Here is a 23,195-nt window from a genome sequence, read left to right on the forward strand (position 1 = left end):
AACTCTGTTCTGTGGAAAACTGTTAAAAGGATGCTACAGACCAGCCAGACTGGGACAAAGTATTTGAAAATAACATATCCAGCAAAGGACTAGTATCTATACTATATCAAGAACTCTCAAAACTAAACAATAAAAAAAAAAATCAAGCAATTCAGTTAGAAAGGATACAAAGAGTCATTTCACTGAAGGGAGTATACCACTGGCAAATAATCACATAATAATATGTTCAACATCATTAACTATCAGAGAATGAAAATTAAAACCACAATGAGATATCACTATACACCTATCAGAATGTCTACAATGAAAAACAGTGACAATGCCCAAAATTAGTACAAGGATGTAGAGTGGACCATCATACACTGTCGGCAGGAATGTAAAAGGATTGGCAGTTTCTATAAAACTAGACAAATAATTACCATAACCCAGAAACTGCATTCTTAGGCATTTATCCCATAAAAAAATAAAAACTTATGTTCACAGGAGGGAATTCTTAGAAGGTGGCAGAGAAGAAAATACCAGGAATCCATCTCCCTACCTACACAGTAACTACACTAGTGAAATGCAACTATTTTGGAACTACTGAGTCTATTGAAGGCTTTTGAGATCCAGGGAAGGTTTGGATGGTAAGTTACAGCTAACTTTGGTCGATTTCATCACTAGGTATAGTAGCAGTTACAGTACACCAGCCCCTAGCCCCACGGCAGGCAGATGTGCACTTGTTCCTGAAGCAGCTTGCACACAGCTTGTAGAAGCCAAGGTGGGCCAAAAGGACCCTATCCTTCAAATATCAGGGATCTGTGCTCTAATCACTGGTGCTTCTGATCACGTAGGTGTAGACAAAGAGGAGGGAAAACATGATTGTTGCACTTCCCCTCATTGCTGCAAACCTCTCCCATCCTCACTGAAATGACTGTCAGGGAATTTAAAGGGCCAGCACGCTTTCCTATCCACCTTTTATTTTTCTTTTTCTCCCTGTTTGAGAGCCATACATTATAGACTAGGACATGTAAAAGCAACTGCATACATGAGGAAAATCAGAAAGTGACCATGTATAACCAGGGAAAGGAACAGAAAAGACCTGAGAAGACCTTAAGTTTAAACCTCAGAGTCTTAACACAGAGACAGCCAACAAAAACAAATATACAAATAAGTAAATAACAAATAGAAGCATACGTTGAGGAAGGAAAGATTCTGATTTCCAGAGTTACCAGATTATTAGATTCAAATATCCATTTTTCAACAAAAAATCACAAGGCATACAAAGACACAAGAAAGCATGGCCCATTCAAAGGAAAAATCAACAGAAATTATTCCTGGAAAAGAGCTGTTTGTGGATATGCTAGTCAAAGACTTGAAAACAACCATCTTTAAAATACTCAAAGAACTAAAGGAAGATGTAAAGTAAAAAAACGTATAAACAAAATGGAAATATTAATGAAGAGACAGAAAGCTAAAAAAGAAACCAAAAATAATTCTGAAACTGAATAGTACAGTAACTGATATGAAAATCTGATTATTAGGATTCAAAGGCAGACTTGAGCAGTAGAATAAAGAATCTGTGAAGTTGAAGACAGGACAATAGAATTTAACCAGTCTGAAGAACAGGAAGAAAAAAAACTTTAAGAAAAGTGAACAGAGAGTAAGATATCTGTGGGACACCAACCAACAAATCAGTATTTGCATTGTTGGAGTTCCAAAAAGAAAGGAGAGAGATAAAGGGACAGAGAGGTTATTTGAAGAAATGATGGCTGTAAATTTCCCAAATTTATCAAAGACATGAAAGTTCAATATCCAAGAAAATCAACAAACTCCAAGATGAATTCAAAGAGACTCGTACTGAGACATACTATAATAAAACTTTCAAAAGTCAAAGAGAAAAAGAGAATATTGAAAACCCAAGAAAGAAGCAATGTGTCACATACAAGGGATCCTCAGTAACATCACCAGTGGACTTATAATAAATTTTGGAGGCCAGAGGCAGTGGGTCCACACATTTAAAGTGTTAAAATAAAACATGGTCAACCAAGGATCCTATATTAGCCAGCAAAACTGTCATTCAAAAGTGAGGAACAAATTAAGACATTCCAGATAAACTAAAGCTTAGGGAGTTCATGGTCACTAGACCTGCCTTGCAAGAAAAGCTCAATGGAGTACTGCAAGGTGAAATGAACGGACACTGGACAGTAACTCAAAACTGTATGATGAAATAAAGATCTCAATAAAAGGAAGCATGTGGCAGTTATAAAACCTAGTACTACTGTAACAATAGTTTGTAACTGTACTCTTTGTTTTCTACATGATTTAAGAGACTAATACATCTAAAGAAAAAAATAATTGTGAGTCTAAAAGCTAGTATTATGGTAACTTTGGTTTGCAACCCCGCAAGTTTTTTCTACATGATTTAAAACTAATGCATTTTTACCCTCCTACACTGCTGGTGGGAATGCAGTTTGGTGCAGCCACTATGGAAAACAGTGTGGAGATTCCTCAAAAGACTAGGAATAGACTTACCATATGACCCAGGAATCCCACTCCTGGGCTTGTATCCAGAAGGAACCCTACTGCAGGATGACACCTGCACCCCAATGTTCATAGCAGCACTATTTACAATAGCCAAAACGTGGAAACAGCCTAAATGTCCATCAACAGGTGACTGGATAAAGAAGAGGTGGTATGTTTATACAATGGAATACTACTCAGCCATAAAAACCAACAACATAATTCCATTTGCAGCAACATGGTTGCTCCTGGAGAATGTCATTCTAAGTGAAGTAAGCCAGAAAGAGAAAGAAAAATACCATATGAGATCGCTCATATGTGGAATCTAAAAAACAAAAACAAAAACAAAGCGTAAATACAGGACAGAAATAGACTCATAGACAGAGAATACAGACTTGTGGTTACCAGGGGGGTGGAGGGTGGGAAGGGATAGACTGGGATTTCAAAATTGTAGAATAGATAAACAAGATAACACTGTATAGCACAGGGAAATATACACAAAATGTTATGATAACTCACAGAGAAAAGAATGTGACAATTAGTGTGTATATGTCCATGAATGACTGAAAAATTGTGCTGAACACTGGAATTTGACACAACATTGTAAAATGATTATAAATCAATAAAAAATGTTAAAAAAATAAAATAAAATAAAAATAAATAAATAAATAAAACTAATGCATTTTTAAAAATTACTAGTCTATGTTTTGGGGCACAGAATATATAAAGATGTAATTTTCAGACATCAACAACCCAAAAAGATAGGAAGAGCTCTATAAAGGAACAGAATTTTTATATGTTATTGAAGTTAAGCTGGTATAAATTCAAATAAGGGTGTTAAAACTTCAGGATATTAAATATAATTCCCATGGTAACTACAAAATAGATATAGAATATAAACAAAAGGAAATGAGAAACGGATTTAAATGTTTTACTATAAAAAGTCAACTAAACACAAAAGAAAACTGTAATGCAGAAACCAAAGGTACAAGAAAGCTATAAGGCATAAAGGAATTAAAAAATAATAGATGACAGAAATAACAAATATTTACAAAAATGACAGAAGTAACAGCATAACAAAATCCCTCCTTGTATGTAATTATTTTAAATGTAAATGAGTCAAACTCTCCAAGCAAAAGGTAGAGACAGGCAGAGTGGATAAAACACATGTTTCAATTCAATGTCTATAAGAGATTAACTTTATATGAAAAGACACAGACAGATTACAAGTGAAAGGATGGAAAAAGATACTCAATGCAAATAGTAAACAAAAAGAGCAGGGGTGGCTATACTGATATCAGATAAAAGAGGATTTATAACAAAAAAGGTTATAAGAGACAAAGAAAGGCATTATATATTAATAAAAGATTTAATATAGCAATAATATGTAATAATTCTAAACATTTACGTGCCTAATGACAGACCAGTAAAATTGACAAAGCAAACACTGACAGAATTGGAGTTGTATAACAACGGTAGGAGATTTTAATATCCCACTCTCAAAAATGAATAGAACAATCAGAAGGTAAGTAGGAAAACAGAAGACTTAATCAACACAAGAACTAACTATATCTAATAGATATATATAGAACACTAAACCCAACAATAACAGCATACACATTTTTCTTAATTGCACATTTCCAAACAGACCATATGCCAGGCAACAAATTAAGTCTCAATAGATTTAAACAGATTGATACCATACAAAGGGTCTCCTCCAACCACATCAGGATGAAGTTAGAAGCCAATAACAGAAAGAAAACTGGAAACTTCACATATTTATGGAACTTAACAAACTTTTAAACTACCAATGGATCAAAAAAGAAATTGCAAGGGAAATTACAAAATATTTGGAGATGAACAAGAATGAAAACACAACATATTAAAACTATTGGCATGCAGTAAAAGTGGTGCTAGGGGGGAAATTTATAGTCATTAATGTTGATATTTAAAAAACAAAAAAAAAATCTCAAGTCAACAACCTAAGTTTACAACATAAGAAATTATAAAAAGAAAAACAAATTGAGCCAACAAAGCAAAAGGAAGAAAATGATAAAGATTAGAGCAGAATTAAATGAAATTGAGAACAGAAAACCAACAGAGAAACTCAACGAAACAAAAAATTAGTTCTTCAAAAAGTTAAACAAAATTGATAAACCTTTAGCCAGAACTACTAATAATAAAAAGAAAAACTCAAATTATTGAAATCAGAAATAACAGCAGGGCTATTACTACCAATTTTACCAAAATAAAAAGGATTATAAGAAAGGACTATGAACAGTTGTATCCCAACAAACTGGATGATCTAGATGAAATGGACAAATTCATGGAAACACAAAACCTACCTTCTAATCATGAAGAATTAGAAAATGCAAATAGACCTATAATATGTAAGGAGATTGAATCATTAACCAAAAATCTTCTAACAAAGAAAAACTCTGGACCCAACGACTTCACTAGTGAATTCCATCACACATTTCAAGAAGAACTAATACCAAACCATTAAAGATGGCAACATTAAAAAACAGCAGACCTGGCCCCCAACAGAGCTGTGACAACCACAGAGCAAACAGGAGGCCCCATTAAACATCCAGTGCAGGCACTGGTCACCACACCAACCACACACCCTATCAAGGGGATAATAGCCAGCACAAACAGAGGACAGACATAGCAGCCATCAATAGTAAAAACAGTCCTTACAACAAAAATATTAGATACACAGAGACTACACAGGGAGACTCCCACATAGAAACAGCCCATCAAGACCACAGTAGATAACTGTTAACCCTAAATTCTTAAGTCAGAGAAATATAGGTAAAAGGAAAAAGAAAGGGAACCATTCCCAATTAAAAGAACAAGAGAAATCCCCTGAAAGTACAACCAATGAAATACAACTCTCCAGAATATAAGAGTTCGAGTTCAAAAAGGAGACAATAAAAATACTGAAGAAATTAAGAAAGGCTATCGATAGAAATACAGATTATTGTGAAAAAGAACTAGAAACTATAAAGAGCCACTTGAAATCAGAAAACTCAGTTGCTGAGATGAAAGTAGAGCTAAAGGCAACAAATAGCAAACTAAATAATGCAAAAGAATGAATAAGTGACCTGGAAGACAGAATAATGGAAATCACCCAATCAGAACAGCAGATAGAAAAAGAAATGAAACCATAAGGAAAAGAAAACGACAACCTATGGAATGGGAGAAAATTTTTACAAAAGATGAAACTGACAAAGGCTTGATGTCCAGAATATATAAGCAGCTCATACGACTTAAGAAAAAAACAAACAACCCAATCCAAAAATGGGCAAAAGACCTAAACAAGCAATTCTCCAAGGAAGAAATACAAATGATCAATAGGCACATGAAAAAATGCTCAATATCACTAATTACCAGAGAAATGCAAATCAAAACTACAATGAGGTATCACCTCACACCAGTTAGAATGGCCATCATTCAAAAGTCCACAAATGATAAATGCTAGAGAGGCTGTGGAGAAAAGAGAACCCTCCTACACTGCTGGTGGAAATGCAGTCTGGTGCAGCCATTGTGAAAAACAGTATGGAGATTCCTCAAAAGAGTAGGAATAGGCTTATCATATGACCCAGCAATCCCACTCCTGGGCATATATCCAGAAGGAACCCTACTCCAAAAAGACACCTGCACCCCAATGTTCATAGCAGCACTATTTACAATAGCCAAGCCATGGAAAGAACCTAAATGTCCATGACAGATGACTGGATAAAGAAGAGGTGGTATATTTATACAATGGAATACTATTCAACCATAAAAATGACAACTTAATGCCATTTGCAGCAACACAGATGTCCTTGGAGAATGCCATTCTAAGTGAAGTAAGCCAGAAAGAGAAAGAAAAATACTGTATGATATCACTCATATGTAGAATCTAAAGAAGAAAGAGAAGGAGAAGGAGAAAGAGAAGAAGAAGACAAATGAATTTAAACATGAAACAGAAACAGACTCACAGACATAGAATACAAACTTTTGGTTGCCAGTGGGGAGGGGGGTAAGAAGGGACAGACTGGGAGTTCAAAATCTGTAGATACGGACAGGTATATATAGAATAGATAATCAAGTTTATACTGTATAGCACAGGGAAATATATACAAGATCTTGTGGTAGCTCACAGTGAAAACAAATGTGACAATGAATATATGTATGTTCATGTATGACTGAAAAGTTGTGCTCTGCAATGGAAACTGACACAACATTGTAAACTGACTATAACTCAATAAAATAAAATTTTTAAAAAGAGATGTAAAAAAAAAAAGAAAAAGAAATGAAAAAAAAAGAAAGGAATATAAGAGACTTAAGGGATAATATAAAGCATGACTATCTATGCATAATAGGGGTTCCAGAAGGAGAAGAAAGAGAAAGGAGGATAGAAAATGTATTTGAAGAAATTAAGCTGAAAACTTCCCAAACCTAAAGAAGAAAACAGATATCCAAGTACAGGAAGGACAGAAGGTCCCAAACAAGATGAACCTAAACAAACCTACACCAGCACATATTATTATTAAAATGGCAAAAGTTAAAGAGAAATTTCTAAAGGCAACAAGATTAAAACAAAGAACATATTACGAAGGAACCCCCATAATGCTATCAGCTGATTTCCCTACAGAAATGTCGCAGCCCAGAAAGGAGTGACAAAATATATTCAAAGTCCTGAAAGAGGAAAACCTGCAACTTAGGATACTCTATCCAGCAAGATTACCATTTAGAACAGAAGAAGAGAGAAAGAATTTCTCAGACAAGCAAAAACTAAAAGAATACAGCAATACTAAAAACTATCCTAAAAGAAACATTGATTTTCCCTAAATAGAAAAGAAATCCAGCAATGTAGAGAAAAAAGAAAATCACTATAGGAAATGTGATAATAACTATAATAAACAGCAAATAATAAACACTAAGATGTAAAAGAGGACATCAAAATCATACAATGTCAGGGAGGGGAGTAAGAAAATTAGATTTTTTTCTTTTTTTTTTTTAAGAATGTGTTTCAGCTTATATAATTACCAGTCTAAAGTAAGTATATATAGTAATGGTTTAACATACTTGAAAAACAGGGTAACCATAAGTCAAAAACACAATAGTCACAAAAACCAAAAAGAAAAGAACTCAAGCAAAATACAAAATAAAATCAACAAGGTAAAAAAAAGGAAAAAACAAAAACAAAAAGAAAGAAACAGAAAAAATACAAAATCCCCTGGAAAACAAGGTTTAAAATGGCAATAAATACATATCTATCCATAATTACGTTAAATGTCAATGGACTAAACACTCCAATCAAAAGACATATAATGGGAGACGGGGTAATAAAACAAGAGCCTCAAAATGCTGCCTTCATGAGACCTACTTTAGGACAAAGAATACACATAGATTGAAAGTGAGGGGATAGAAAATGATATTTCATGCAAATGGAAATGACAAGATAGCAGGGGTTGCAAAACTCGTAACAGAGAAAACAGACTTTAAAACAAAGGCCATAAAGAAAGATAAAGAAAGACACTATATAATAATTAAAGGATAGATGCAAGTAAAGGATATTTTACTTGGTAACATATATGTACCCAATATAGGAGCATTTAAATGCATAAAACAAATACTGACAGACATAAAGGGAGAAATTGACAGGGATACAGTAATAGCAGGAGACCTTAACACTCCACTAACATCATTGGACAGATCTTCCACACAGAAAGGTAACAGAGATATTAAATGATACAACAGAACAGTTAGACTTAATTGATATCTTCAGGACATTACAACCAAAAAACAGAACATACATTCTTTTCAAGTGCACATGTAACATTCTTTAGGACAGACCACATACTCAGACACAAAACAAGCCTCAACAAATTTAAGAGGATAGAAATTATTTCAAGCATCTTTTCTGACCACAGTGGCATGAAACTAGAAATCAAACACAGAAAAAGAAAAAAAGACTGAAGACTAATCAGCATGCTACTAAAAAACCAATGGGCCAATGACGAAATCAAAGAGGAAATTTTAAAATACCTTGAGACAAATGACAATGAAAACACAACTACACAAAATCTATGAAATGCAGCAAAAGCAGTCCTAAGAGGAAAGTTCATAGCGATACAGGCTTTCCTCAAAAAACAAGGACGATCTCAAACAGACAACATAATCTACCACCTAAAAGAATTAGAAAAAGAAGAACAAACAAAACCTAAAGTCATCAGAAGAAAGAAAATAATAAGCATCAGGAATGAAATAAATAAGAGATTTAAAAAACACTAGGAAAAAAATCAATAAAACCAGTAGTTGGTTTTTTGAAAGAGTAAACAAAATCAACAAACCTCTGGCCAGGCTCACCAAGAAGAAACAAGAGAGGACATAAATAAACAAACATTAAGAAGTGAAAGAGGAGAAATTACACCCAATATCACAGAAATTAAAAAAAAAAAGAGTAAACTATGAACAATTATATATCAACAAATTGGACAACCTAGAAAAAATGGACAAGTTTCTAGAAACATACAGTCTACCAAAACTGAATCAAGAAGAAACAGATAATTTGAACAGACTGATCACTAGAAGTGAAATAGACTCAGTAATTTAAAAATAAAAAGAAACAAACAAAAAAACTCCCTGCAAACATAAGTCCAATACTGGATGGCTTTACTGAGGAATTCTACCAAGAGTACAAGGAAGAACTTATACCAGTCCTTCTCAAACTCTTCCAAAAGACTGAAGAATAGGTGACACTCCCAAACTCATTCTGTGAAGCACCATCACCCTGATACCAAAACCAGACAGAGACATTACCAAAAAAGAAAACTGCAGGCCAATACATTTTTTTAAAAAACATTTTTTTGAGTTATAGTCATTTTACAATGTTGTGTCAAATTCCAGTGTAGAGCACAATTTTTCAATTATACATGAACATACATATATTCATTGTCACACTTTTTTCACTGTGAGCTACCACAAGATCTTGTATATATTTCCCTGTGCTATACAGTATAATCTTGTTTATCTATTCTGCATATGCCTGTCCATTTCTACAAATTTTGAAATCCCAGTCTGTCCCTTCCCACCCTCCAAGGCCAGTATCTTTGATGAATATAGATACAAAAATTCTAAGCAAAATATCAGTAAACCAAATCCAACAACACATAAAAAGATCATACACTACAATCAAGTTTGATTCATCCCAGGGACACAAGGATGGTTTACCAGAAGCAAACCAGTCAATGTGCTACACCACATCAACAAAAGAAAAAATGAAAATGACATGATCATCTCAACAGATGCAGAAAAATCATTTGATAAAATTCAGTATCCATTCATGATAAAAAAAATCCTTTTACCAAAGTGGGCATAGAGGGAATATATCTTAACATAATAAAAGCTATTTATGATAAACCCACAGCCAACATAATACTCAACAGTGAAAAACTGAAAGCTTTCCTGCTAAAATCTGAAACAAGACAAGGATGCCCACTCTTAAAACTTCTATTCAACATAGTACTGGAAGTCCTAGCCACCTTCTATTCAACATAATATTGGGAGTCCTAGCCACAGCAATCAGACAAGAAAAAGAAAAGGAAATCAAATCAGAAGTGAAGAGGTAAAATTGTCACTGTATACAGATGACATACTATATATAGAAACCCCTAAATATCCACACAAAAACTAAAAGAGCTGATAAATGAATTCAGCAAGGTAGCAGGATACAAGATTAACATACAGAAATCTGTTACATTTATTTACACTAATAATGAAACATCAGAAAAGGAAAGTAAAAAAACAACCCCTTTTTAAATCTCATTTAAAAATACTTAGGAATAAACTTGAAAAGTGAGGTGAAAGATTTATATGCAGAGAACTATAAAACATTAAGGATATTAAAGATGATTTAAACAAACAGAAGATATCTCATGCTTTTGGATTGGAAGAATAAATATTGTTAAAATACCCATAATACCCAAAGCAATTTACAGATTTAATAAGATCCCTATCAAATTACCCAGAAAATTTGTCACAGAACTAGAACAAATAACCCTAAAATTTATATGAAATCACAAAAGACCCACAATTGCCAGACTAATACTGAAGAAAAAGAACAAAGCTGGAGGCATAAGTCTCCCAGGCTTCAGACAATTCTACAAAGCTACTGTAATCAAACGTGTGGAATTGGCACAAAAATAGACATATGGATCAATGAAACAGAACAGACAGCCCCAAAATAAACCCATACACCTATGGGCTATTAATCTTAAACAAAGGAAGCAAGAATATACAATGGAGAAAAGATAGCCTCTTTGGTAAGTACCTTAGGAAAGTTGTACAGTATATCAATGAAGTTAGAACACACTCTCACACCATACACAAAAATAAACTCAAAATAGCTTAAAGACTTAAATATAAGACAAGACACCATAAATCTCCTAGAAGAAAACATAGGCAAAACATTCTCTGAGATAAATCATTGCAGTGTTCTCCTAGGCCAGTCTACCATGGCAATAGAAATTAAAGGAAAAATAAACAAATGGGACCTAATAAAACTTATAGGCTTTTGCACAGCAAAGGAAGCTATAAACAAAACAAAAAGATACCCTACAGAATGGGACAAAATATTGTTCAAATGATGCAACTGACAAGGGCTTAATTTCCAGAACATATAAACAGCTCAAACAGCTTAATAACCCCCCCAAAAAAATCAAAAATTGGGCAGAAGACGTGAACAAACATTTTTCCAATGAAGATATACAAATGGCCAAAAGGCACATGAAAAGATGCTCAGTATCACTAATTATCAGAGAAATGCAACTCAAAACTACAATGACGTATCACCTCACACAAGTCAGAATGGCAATCATTAAAAAGTCCACAACAATAAGTGCTGAAAAAGGTGTGGAGCAAAGGGAACCTTCCTATACTGTTGGTGGGAATGTAATTTGGTGCAGTCATTATGGAAAACAGTATGGAAATCCCTTAAAAACTAAAAATAGACTTACCATGTGATCCAGCAGTCCTACTCCTAGGCATATATCTGAAGGAAACTCTAATTCAAAAAGATACATGCACCCCAGTGTTCATTCCAGCACTATTTACAATAGCCAAGACATAAGCAGCCTAAATGTCCATCAACAGATGACTGGATAAAGAAGTTGTGATACATACACACATACGCAGACACATACACACAATGGAATACTACTCAGCCATAAAAAGAATGAAATAATGCCATTTGCAGCAACATGGTTGGATCTGGAGAATATCATTCTAAGTGAAGTAAGACAGAAAGAGACAAATACCATATAATGTCATTTATATGTAGAATCTAAAAAAGATGACACAAATGAACTTAGTTGCAAAATAGAAATAGACTCACAGACATAGAAAAGAAACTTATGGTTACCAGTGGAGAAAAGGCGGAAAGGGATAAACTGGCAGTTTGGGATATGCGGATACTAACTACTATACATAAAATAGATAAGCAGATAAACAAGATCCTATTGTATAGCACAGGGAACTATATTCAATATCTTGTATAAATAAGCATATATATTTAACTGAATCACTGTACACCAGAGATGAACACAACATTGCAAATTGATTATACTTCAATAAAATATTTTAAAGCCTTATGTTCACATGAAAACCTGTACATAACTGTTCATAACAGATTTATTTATAACAGCTCATAAACAGAAACAATCTCCTTAAGTTAGTAAATGATTAAAGATTAGTACACCCATACAATTTGGAATACTACTCAGCAACAAGAAAGAACAAACTACTGATGCATACAACAACCTGGATGAGTCTCAAAGGGAATTACACTGAGTGAAAAAAAGCCAATCACAGTAAGCTACATACTCTATGATTCTATATGTAACATTTTCAAAATGACAAAATAATAAAAAGAGGAGTTAGGGTTTGAGATGAGTAGAAACAGATGGAAGGAAGGGGAGTGTGGTTACCAAAGGGTAACAAAAGGAATAATTCTGCTGATTAAACTAGTTTATGTCTTGGTTGTGGCATTGGATCCACAAACCTACACATGTAATAAAGCTGCACAGAACTATATATACAAAACATACACAAAATGAATATAAGTAAAACTGGGGAAATTGAAATAAGATTGGTGGATTGTATCAATGTCAATAGCTCGGTTTTGATACCATATTAAAGTTTTGCAAGTTTTACCATAGGAGTAAACTGGATAAAAGGTACACAGGATCATTTTGTATTATTTCTTACAGGTTAACATGCAATTATCTCAAAATAAAAAGTTTAATTTAAAAAATACTATTGACTATTTTTTAAAATGTAATAAAGTGTACTCTAGGGTTTAAAATAAAGGCATTATTTATAACAATAAGCACAAAGGGCAGCAGGTAGTAAATGGAATTATGCTGTCTTAAGATTTTAGTATTCTGTACTGTAGGATAATTAAATTCAAGGTGGACTGAAATAAGCTAAGGATACTTTTTTATTTTTTTTTATTTTCTAACATTTTTTATTGAGTTACAGTCATTTTACAATGTTGTGTCAAATACCAGTGTAGAGCACAATTTTTAAATTATACATGAACATACATATATTAATTGTCACATTTTAGCGAAGGATACTTTTTATAATCTCTATAGGAACCTGTAAAAAATAATTCAGAAATGTATAAACAGCCAGTAGAAGAGATAGGAATACTAAAAAAAATAATCAATTAACTAAAAAAATAAAAGGCAGGAAAAAAATAACCAAAATAACCCACTATAATAAAGAGGACGAAAAGAAAAAATATGATATAACGTAAACACAAGTATATCAATTGGTAAACTAAATATTAATAGGCTAAACATTCCCACTAAAAGACAAACATAGTCCTAATAAATATCAAAGTAAGATCCAGTAACATTCTGTTCAGAAAAGATGTACTTTAAAGATGCAAAGTAGTTGAAAGACAAAGGACAAAAAAAGAAATATTGCACAAACACTAATTATAAGAAAGCCAATGTGCAATATTAATAAAAGTAATCTTTAGACAAGAATTATAACCAGAGACAATGGACATTTCATAATGAAAGGGTGGATTAACCAAGAAGACCTAAAAATTCTAAATGTAAATGCACGTAAAAAACGTGTTTAAAATAAAGGAAGCCAAACAACTACAACAATAACAATAACAACAACAGAGCTAAAGGGAGAAATGCACAAATCAATAATCATAGTTTGAGATATTAACACCTCTTTCTCCATAATTAACTAGATGAGGTATAAGGAGCCCTTAATTTCTCTCTGACTGGGGAGGCTGCTCCCAGCACTAAGAATACAAAAGACGTGGTCTAATCTCCTTGTTAATATGACATTTTTCTAAATAGAATAGTAATATTTCCTAGGAAGAGAGGCCTTATAAATAGAACATGTTTTTTTAAAGGATGTTCCTGGTTGAGTATTTCATTATTATATATTTTGTAAATAAATACAGAATGAGAGATTTTAAGGCAGGGGTCCCTGGAGAAGGTCACATAAGCTATACAACTCTCTGGGAGTAGTAAATGGAGAGGTTTTGTAACTCAAAAGCTCCCCTTTAAATGAATAACCCTGCAAAAACTCACTTGTAGGCCTTGTCTATTACTGTGAGCCTTAGAATATGTGTCCAATAAAGGAAGAAACCTGCAAAGCTGAAATCCATGTCTCTGAGCTCTCCTTGTTTGTCTGATCTGCTTGATTTTCTGCTGTATCTTTGAAATTAATAAAGCGTCACAGTAGGTAAGTTCTATGATGTATGTGAGTTTGATCTGCAACATAATGCTTTGTGTTAACTCAATAGAAAAAGCAGGGGAAAAATACAGTATAAAATGTTGAAAAAAACCATCAACCAATTTAAACTAACTGATATCTATAGAATACGACACTCAACAAGTAAAGACAGCTCATCATTTTCAGGTGTACATGGAAAGTTCACCAAGATAAATAATATAGTAGTCCATAAGACAAGTTTAAATACATTTAAAGTATTGAAATTATACAGAGTTGTTCTCTGGTCACAATGAATTTAAATCAGAAGTCAGTAACACTAAAGGTAGATGGAAAATCCTCAAATCTAAATAATCCATGAATCAAGTGGGAAATAAGAACATTTTTTAATGTTTTAAATTGGATGATAAGACAGTATGTCAAAATCATTTGTGGAATGCTACTAAAGCAATGCTTGCAGGAAAATTTATAGCTTTAAATGTTTATGTTAGAAAAGAAGACCTAGAATCAATCACCTAATTTTCTATCTCAAGAAAAGCAAATTACACATAAAGGAAATAGAAGAAAATAATAAAGATAAGAAAAGTCAATGAAATAGGAAAGCAAACGTGCAACAGGATAAAGCTACAAAGCCAAAATTTGGTGTTGTGAAATGGTTAATAAAATTCACAAACTCCTAGGAAGACTGACCAAGAAAAAGAGAGAAAATAAAAATTTCCAGTGCCAAAATGTACTGGAACTAGAGGTGACAAGTAGCACAACAGTGTGAATGTACTAAATGTCACTGAATTATTTACTTTAAAATGGTTAATTTTATGTGAATTTCACCTCTGTAAGTTTTAATAAATTAAAAGTAAATTTAAAATAAAATTTAAAAATTAATTAAAAAAAATTTAAAACACTGAAAACTTCCCACATCAAAAATGAAACAGAGACTACTCTGTATTACTTAATTTTGATTAAAGTAATGTATTTACAGCATTCTCAGTCAAAATGTAAAGATCGCAAAGTCTTGTGATAGTGGTCCGATGGAAGTAAGCACTGATCCATAGATAATGTTTTGGAAATGTGATCATAATAACAAGTATTCTGATCACAAACAGTATACAAATAATTTAAGATACATTTGCTTAATTTCTTGAAGTTAGTGGTTCTTGAGGGGAATCACTTGAAGTCTGGCTCATGAATTATCACAATCAACCTTGTAGTGTAGGTATATGGGAAAAATCCATATTCTCCTTATTAGAATATATGGTTTCCTTAAGAAAAAGGATGATGCCTTGCTTATGTGCTTATGTTGACTTTTCACATAAAACTAGCATGGTGCATGTATATATTACTACTCAGTAAATGTTTGCTGAGCAACATTAAACTGCTTGATTTTCTAACAGGACTCAGGATATGATCTCTCTTAAGTCTGATGCCAGTTGAAACTATATCCATATAACTATAACCAAGTATTGACTTTAAAGGCTTACTAGTTAAAGAATTTGGACTTTGTAGTCTATTTACATCTCAGTGTAATCTTGACCAACTGTATTAACTTTGGTGAATTAGCTGATGTCCCTGAATTTTACCTCTCTAGAGGCAAGATTCCTCATTTGCAAAATGGGGGTGATAATAATTTCCTGGGCACATCATGTAAAGATGGTGATGAAAAAAACAACAGCTAACATTTATTGTGTTCACACATTTTCCCAGCATTATGCTATGTGCCTACATGAATTATGTCAATTAATCTGTAAACCATTCCATCAGGTTACGGTTATCCTTGATTCACAAATGAGAAAACTGATTATTAAAAACTTATCAAAAGTCCTATGTGTAGCTGATGGGTAAGCCAGGATTTCAAAAAGCCTGTGAGCTACCAACCACAGAACTTGACATATAATAAATGCTCAATAAGTTGAAGCTATTATAATTATTTTGCAACTACTAGATTAATCTAAATTATGATTAGGAGAAAAAACATACATAATTTCCAATGATAAAAGAAAAAAGACATATTTATGATCAACTACCCCGTGGCAAGAGGCAGGAAAAGCCAGAATATGAAGAGAGATACATCCAACAGCCTATCTCATGGCTTAAGACACAGAAAGGTATCTAGGGGAATTTTTACTAGCTCAAGGAGATTTTAGAGATATGGATACATATATGAATATATATGTAAATATATATATTCAGACTGTCTCTGAAGCATTTATAATTATCTGAAAAAAATATTTTTAAATCTAAGAGAATGAGGATATTGATTAAATTAAGTAGTGATTAATAACAGTTAAATTTGAAAAAGTTACCATTTTATTTCTAGGTACTCTTAATTCTAAAAATCTGTTTCTAATTATATATTTATAAGTGTGGTGGTTAATAATTTGTTTCTTCTCATGCTTGGCTGTTCTAAGGGTTTTTCTAATGATTTAATTACGTCTGAATTATACCTATAAGAAATCTGGCTATCTAGATCACAATGTTATGTCTAAGGTACTACAATCCACTTGGTAATGGAAGAAGGAAATCAAGAACTTCTTGAGTTCTGATTTTATATGATCACTTTATAAAGAAACAAAAACATCAAGCATACAAAAAAGTGTGTTGAATGGTGAGAGCTTGAAGCATGAAGGAGAATGAGCTGAAGGAACTTGATAAATGTTTGTTGGCAGAGGGAAGGAGGAAGACAGGAAGGGAAAGGTAAGAAGGGGAAAACAGATTCAAAAACGATAACCACACACAGAAATCCTGAGATGGGAAGAGATAAGTAGCCTGGTTGGAATGCAGATTTTGTGCAAGTAAGGTAATACATGCCAAGTGTGATCAAACACTTACCTCAACCCATTGTAGAACAACCTCTTGTAGTCAACATTTATTCTACTGATATTTTCTTTTGTAAGGCGTTCAATGGGGAATAACCGGCCCACATGCTGAAAACCAGGAGCTGTGCTCCTGACATAATTTCTATCAATACCTGGCAACCAAAAAATCTGTAAGGAAAAACAGGAAGTCTTTCAGTGGATAATCAGCTGTCTAGGTACAAACAGCCGCATGTAGTATAGAGGGAGCCCCATTCCAGCATGGGTAACAGTCTGTGGGGAGCAGAGAGATTCTAGACCTTGAAATAAATTTCCCCACTGATATTTAATTGGGTCATTCTTAGATTGCCAAATGTACCTATATAAAGCAATCATCTCCATTATTATAGGGATAGAGGTGATAGAGTCAACCTGGCCTAATATTGTCTAACTCTTACTATAATGGGACTTTCACCAGGGTTGTTCTGGAGCTGAGTTTTCCCAGTTAATATTACAGGACCAAGGGTCCATCGTGTCACCACACTAGCCGAAGTGGATGAAGAGCTGGTAGGTGTGGATGAAAGGTAGGAATCATAAACATCATCTTTGAGAGCAGTCATTTCTTGCCAACAGGGAATGCTATTATGACCCCATCCGTGGGAATAATTCCATTTGCAAAAAGACATACACTTGTTTCACCCATAGGACTCTTCCATATTCTGAGAATTTAAGGATCTGGAATGACTGACTGCATAAAACACAGAGAGTTGCTTCTGAAAAATATGATCAACAAATCTCTGCTCAGATAAGACCTAGCTGTTCTTTCTATATCATTAATGAAAGCTGGACTCCAAAGCCTTAGTGTTCCATACCCAGGTTCTTTCTAATAGCTCTATGTTGGTGACAGTGCAGGTCACATCATATAGTCATTATATACATTCCCTTTTAACAGAGTGATAACATTTCATTTGGTTTGGAACAGCAAACAGCCTCAATGTTTTTCCCCACTCATATAAATTTGAGTCATTCTTAGATTGCAAAATGTGTCTATATATAAAGCAATCATCTCCATTTTTATAGGGAGCAAAATTACTTAATGATCCCAGAGAAGACCTACAAGGTAGGTGAGGTTTAACTGCTATGCCCCTGGAACATGCTACCCACCTCCCAACCTCTACCATAAATACTGAGATGACACATACCAGATGTTGCTCAATCTTCGAGTCAAGGATCACGCGCACTAAATGACGGACATATGTGACTCTGTGAAAATGTTTTGGAGTAGGGACGTTAATATCAAATATCACAAATTTTTTTTCCTTCTGTGCAAGTTCCAATAAATCAGTTAGTTTTGGAATCTTCTGATTTCCTGCTTTTTCTTTATCAACCTCTGATAGGGGTTTCATGTGGTAAAATGGCTTGATCTAAAAGTAAGTACATCAGAGAAAACACTGGCTCCTATCAAAAGCATTTTCCAATTCTCCTGCTCCCCACACCCAGCCCTACGTCCATGTTGGTCCATTGCCATTCAACCCACCAGGTCCTCTGAAATACTGGTCCTGACATAAGAGTTGCCAAGAAGAGAAATTAAATGTAATCTCCAAAGTTAATTATGGTGTTTGGAACGATTTATTCTATATTGTAGAACCTGCTGTATTTTCACTGAAGGTCCTTCCAGTTCTTGTCTTCAACTTCCTTTTCAACCTTTTTTCTATAACTCAGAGTAATACAATCTCTTTTCAGCCATATTGGCTTCCCACATTTTCTCTCACTGTTCTAGTTTTGTGTAATGGAAAGAAAATAGGCTTTCAGGAATATGTCTGTTTTACATGTTTCAAAAAAAAAACACAAAAATTGAGATGGTGGTCCTCTACTAATATGTGTAGGCTATTAACCAAAGAACTATACCTCATTTTCTAGTACTACCTAACCCTAACATACTCTCTTTTGGTCCTATCTTAACTTTCTTTTATGTCCTAGCTGATAAAGATGTACAATATTTATCACCTTCATCAAAGCAAAATCAACAATTTTCCTGGAAAGTTATGTTTCAGGCATTTAGTGAAGTCCCATTCTACTTTTCTCAAATCTTAAACCAAGATCTTAAGGATGTGCAGTAATCCATTTTGAAATTCTAAGATTGACTCTATAATTCTATTCACATAACTTCTAAGGAGAAATTTTAATTCTACAAAATAACAGTTCATTATCCAGGGTTCAGCTAACTTATTCTGTGAAGGGCCATACACCACCTATTTTTTACTTTAATAGAAACATAGTCTCTGTCATAACTATTCAACTCTGCTATTATAGTGCAAAAACAGTCTTAGACAATTCATAAGTGAATAAGCATGGCTGTATTGTAATAAAACTTCATTCATGGATAATGAAATCTGAGTTTTACATAATTTTTACATGTCATGAAACATTATTCTTTTGATATTTTTTTCCAACCACTTAAAAATGTGAAAACCATTCTGAGTTCACAGGCTGTACGAAAACAGCCAGTGTGGGCTGGATTTGGATAGCAGGCCATAGTTTGCCAACCCCTGATCTAAACCATGATATACTGGCTAAGCAGAGACATAATCTAATGAGATTACAAATTACCCAAACTTATCCAAAGCCAAACACTAAAGACAATTAAGATGATTTCTCAGATAAACTGGGTGTTATACAGTATAGCAAGCAAGCTTTTTTTAAATAGACAGGTTTCTATATGATTTGACTTACTCAAATATCTTGGAACCATTCTCACAAAACAACCAAAAAGACCTTCAGTGATCTCAAAATATTTCTTCAATAATCATCTTTGCTGATCTTCCAGATCTTCATAAACCTTCTTTTTGAAAGTAAAAGGGAAGGCCATGGTCTATTGGTATTAATTAAACAACTTGATGTATATCAAAGATTTTGCCTATTAATGCCTATTCCCTGATCCAATAGCAAAGCTTTTTATCTTTGCCGAAGAAGGAAAAAAAAAGGTCTTGGCTAAATTAATCTAATAATTTTCAGATCTTGTACTAGGTCCATCTTTCTATTTTATGGTACTAATTCAATATAATCCCTGTTGTTCACTAAAAATATTCAATATTTTTATGTTAGTTAATTAATCACAAAATAGCTACCTTTTCTTTCTCATTTCACCATTCACCAATATAACAATCTCAATACAGCAACTGTATTATCCTTACCAGTGAAGGAGAATCTCATCATTTCTATAATCTAAGAACTGTTCATAACCAGAACAGATCTTTTGGATGCTCCTATATCAAATCTTAATATTATTTACTGATAGGCTGAACTTAAAAATGAAAAAAGGTAATAACAGACTGATCATGCAGTAATTTTTCCAGATTCTCTTATAGAATCAAATTAAGTGGCTAAAATTATGGCCTTCTCTAGGGCATATGGGATTACTAAAAATAAAAGGGTAAATACACTCACTGATTGCTTGTTTGCTTTTGAAGTAGTTCACAAGTTTGAAATGCTATGGAGAAAAAAAGAGGTTTTTAACCTCTTCAGTTATCTGTATTAAAAAGTTAACAAATATACATACTACTTAGTGCTTTGGAACTCCCTCAATGAATTGCTGTCTTAGAAATAGAGCTCCACAATAAAACAGACATTAGGGGAGATGTTTTGGCAGATCATCATACTAAACAGAATGCTCTGATTAATGTCCTTAGACAAGGGCCTCTTATAGAGAAGACTAATCTAAGGAACTCAAGAATTCCATCATAAATGCAAACTTGGTGACTTAAGAGAAATTTATTCTCTCACAGTTTGAAGGCCAAAAGTCCAAAATCAAGGTGTTGGCAGGGCCACACTCACTCTGGTGGCTCTGGGGGAGAATCTGTTCCTTGCCTCTACTAGTTTCAGGTGACTGCTGGCATGCCTTGGCCTTCCTTGGCTAAAAGCGACATCATTCCAATCTCTGGTCATATTGCTTCTCTTCTTTCTGTGGTTTCCTCTATTTGTGTGTCTGTTTTCCCTTTGTCTATTACAATGGTAACAGATAATTGTATTCAGGGCCCACCTAGATAATCCCAGATAAACTCCTTCTCTCTAGATCCATAACTTAATCTCATCTTTTGCCTTATATGGTAATATTCACAGGGTCTGGGGATTCGGATGTGGCTATATATTTTTATGGGTCACAATTAACATAATATACCAATTTTATTAATAAGGATAATTTTTTAAAGTAATATCTAAATGAAGGAAAATATCCTTGAGCTAGTAGTAGAAGATAAAAAATTCTTGAGATGTAATAGTGAATGTTTATCATGACAATTCTCATAGAAAACATGTGTAAACTCCACCAAGGTTGGGTGTATAATTCCTGTGTTCTTTTAGTATGTGGGAATCAGGTTTCTTGACATTAACCCAGGCCAAGGTTAAATATTCTGTGGGCCTCTTAGACCTCTCAAATCGAAGGACTCCTCAAACCCTCAGAAAACAATATCTGCTTATAAAGAGTGAAAAAATGGCATATTTCCTAGGAAAGAGCCTTTTAGGGATATCAATCCCATCAACAGGAATTGAATAACTTGAGGAGGTAACTACCAAAAATTTGTCTTCCACTTTTGCTGATATGATACATAGCATAGCCCAAGCCCTTGGTATACAATATAAATGTTAAATTCTTTAGCCTGAGTAGTTATGGAAAATAAAAAAGCCTGGGATTTACTTTTGACCAACTAGCACCATTGTTAACACTCTGTATTGTACCTGATTAAAGATAAATTTTGGCTTGATTAGTAGGGGCGAGGTGGGGTATTAAATGCAATTACAAGGACTTGCATTGGACTTGGCTTTGTGGCAGTGGATGCTACTGGAAACACAGTGTTTTAGGGAAATTAACTTATCAATGCCATTAACTGTACATTTTCAACGACATGAGAGAGAAGAAATGAGTCTAACACTTGAATTTGCTTACTAAGCCCTGGATACTAGATAAGCATTCATTCAGCAAGCTTATGCTGTGTGCTCATGAAACAAGAATTCTGCTCTCAAAATATTCACAGTTTAGTAAAGGGGATAAGACAGACAGACAAAAAAATTGCATTTAATTTGCCCTCAGAACACTACTTTTTAAAAAGGAAAAAACTGAAGCTTAAAAGGACAAGTGACATGCCCAATGATTCAACTAACAGGTAAGTGAAAACTGACACTGAACAATTCCAGGCAAAAATCCAGCCAATGCTAGCATTCTTTCCTTGGGTATATTATTTCCCACTACATATATCATGCGAGAATAAGAGCACTCAGAGCTGGTTAGTAACGAGATGGGGAGTTAGTACCAGAATGTATTTTAACAAACTACTTTCTTCACCAAGAAAATCTTGTTATGGAAAGATAAAAGCTGACTGAACTAAACAGTGTGTTTAGTGATACAGCTTCATTATTGGTCATCTGCCCACATAGCAGATGTCTTGTATTTCCCCAAAATAACCGTGTGCTTTGTGCTAACTATGGTATGCCCTTTATTATTTTTAAATAACAGAAACAAAAGTTCCTCACTTCTGAAGGAGCTCAAATTCCTTAAATTTATGTTATCTTCTGCTATTTTTATTTTAAAACATTGTATTATCAGTCTACTTAAGTGTAGTAAAACTATAACCATTCATTGTTCTCAAGTACTTAATAGTCTTAAGTGATCAATCCACTACGATAACATTTATTGTGTTGTCTTTTCAACATGGGATTCTAAACACATAAAAACAGAGCTCCTTGAACAACACAGGAGTTAGGAGTACTGACCCTCACATAGTCAAAAACCTGAGTATAACTTTATAGCTGGTCTTCTATATCCAGAGTTCTGCACCTTCAGATTCAACCATGGATGTTGTAGTACTCTAGTATGTATGTATTTTCTTTTAATCTGCATATAAGTGGACCCATGCAGTTCAAACCCATGTTGTTCAAGGGTCAACTGCGAAATTATTAAATGTTTTCGCACCCCAAATTATGTGCTGTTTCTTAGACACCAAAATTTCATTCTTCATGCTATAAACCATATTATAGTGCTTACAAGCAAGAAGGACACCAGAAACAATTAGATATGTTTGGTATGCTCCGTATTGTTTTTAATCTTGGCACTATCCCTTGTCTTGAAATCTATGGTAAGTGTACGTTTATCTTTGT

General features: G+C 33.7%; 1 protein-coding gene across 1 annotated transcript in view; it reads right to left on the reverse strand.

Moving 5' to 3' along the window:
• LOC105083613 (glycerophosphodiester phosphodiesterase domain-containing protein 4) overlaps positions 1–23,195 on the reverse strand; it is an 80,132-nt gene that overhangs the window by 5,639 nt on the left and 51,298 nt on the right. Inside the window, exons 11-12 of the mRNA XM_074373090.1 lie at positions 18,248–18,469; positions 17,083–17,237 (exon numbers count right to left, since the gene is read on the reverse strand). Of these exons, the coding sequence (XP_074229191.1) occupies positions 17,083–17,237; positions 18,248–18,469 (377 nt within the window). The remainder of the gene's footprint in view (positions 1–17,082; positions 17,238–18,247; positions 18,470–23,195) is intronic.

The sequence above is a fragment of the Camelus bactrianus genome, chromosome 10 (assembly GCF_048773025.1).
Source record: "Camelus bactrianus isolate YW-2024 breed Bactrian camel chromosome 10, ASM4877302v1, whole genome shotgun sequence".
Lineage (NCBI taxonomy): Eukaryota > Metazoa > Chordata > Mammalia > Artiodactyla > Camelidae > Camelus > Camelus bactrianus.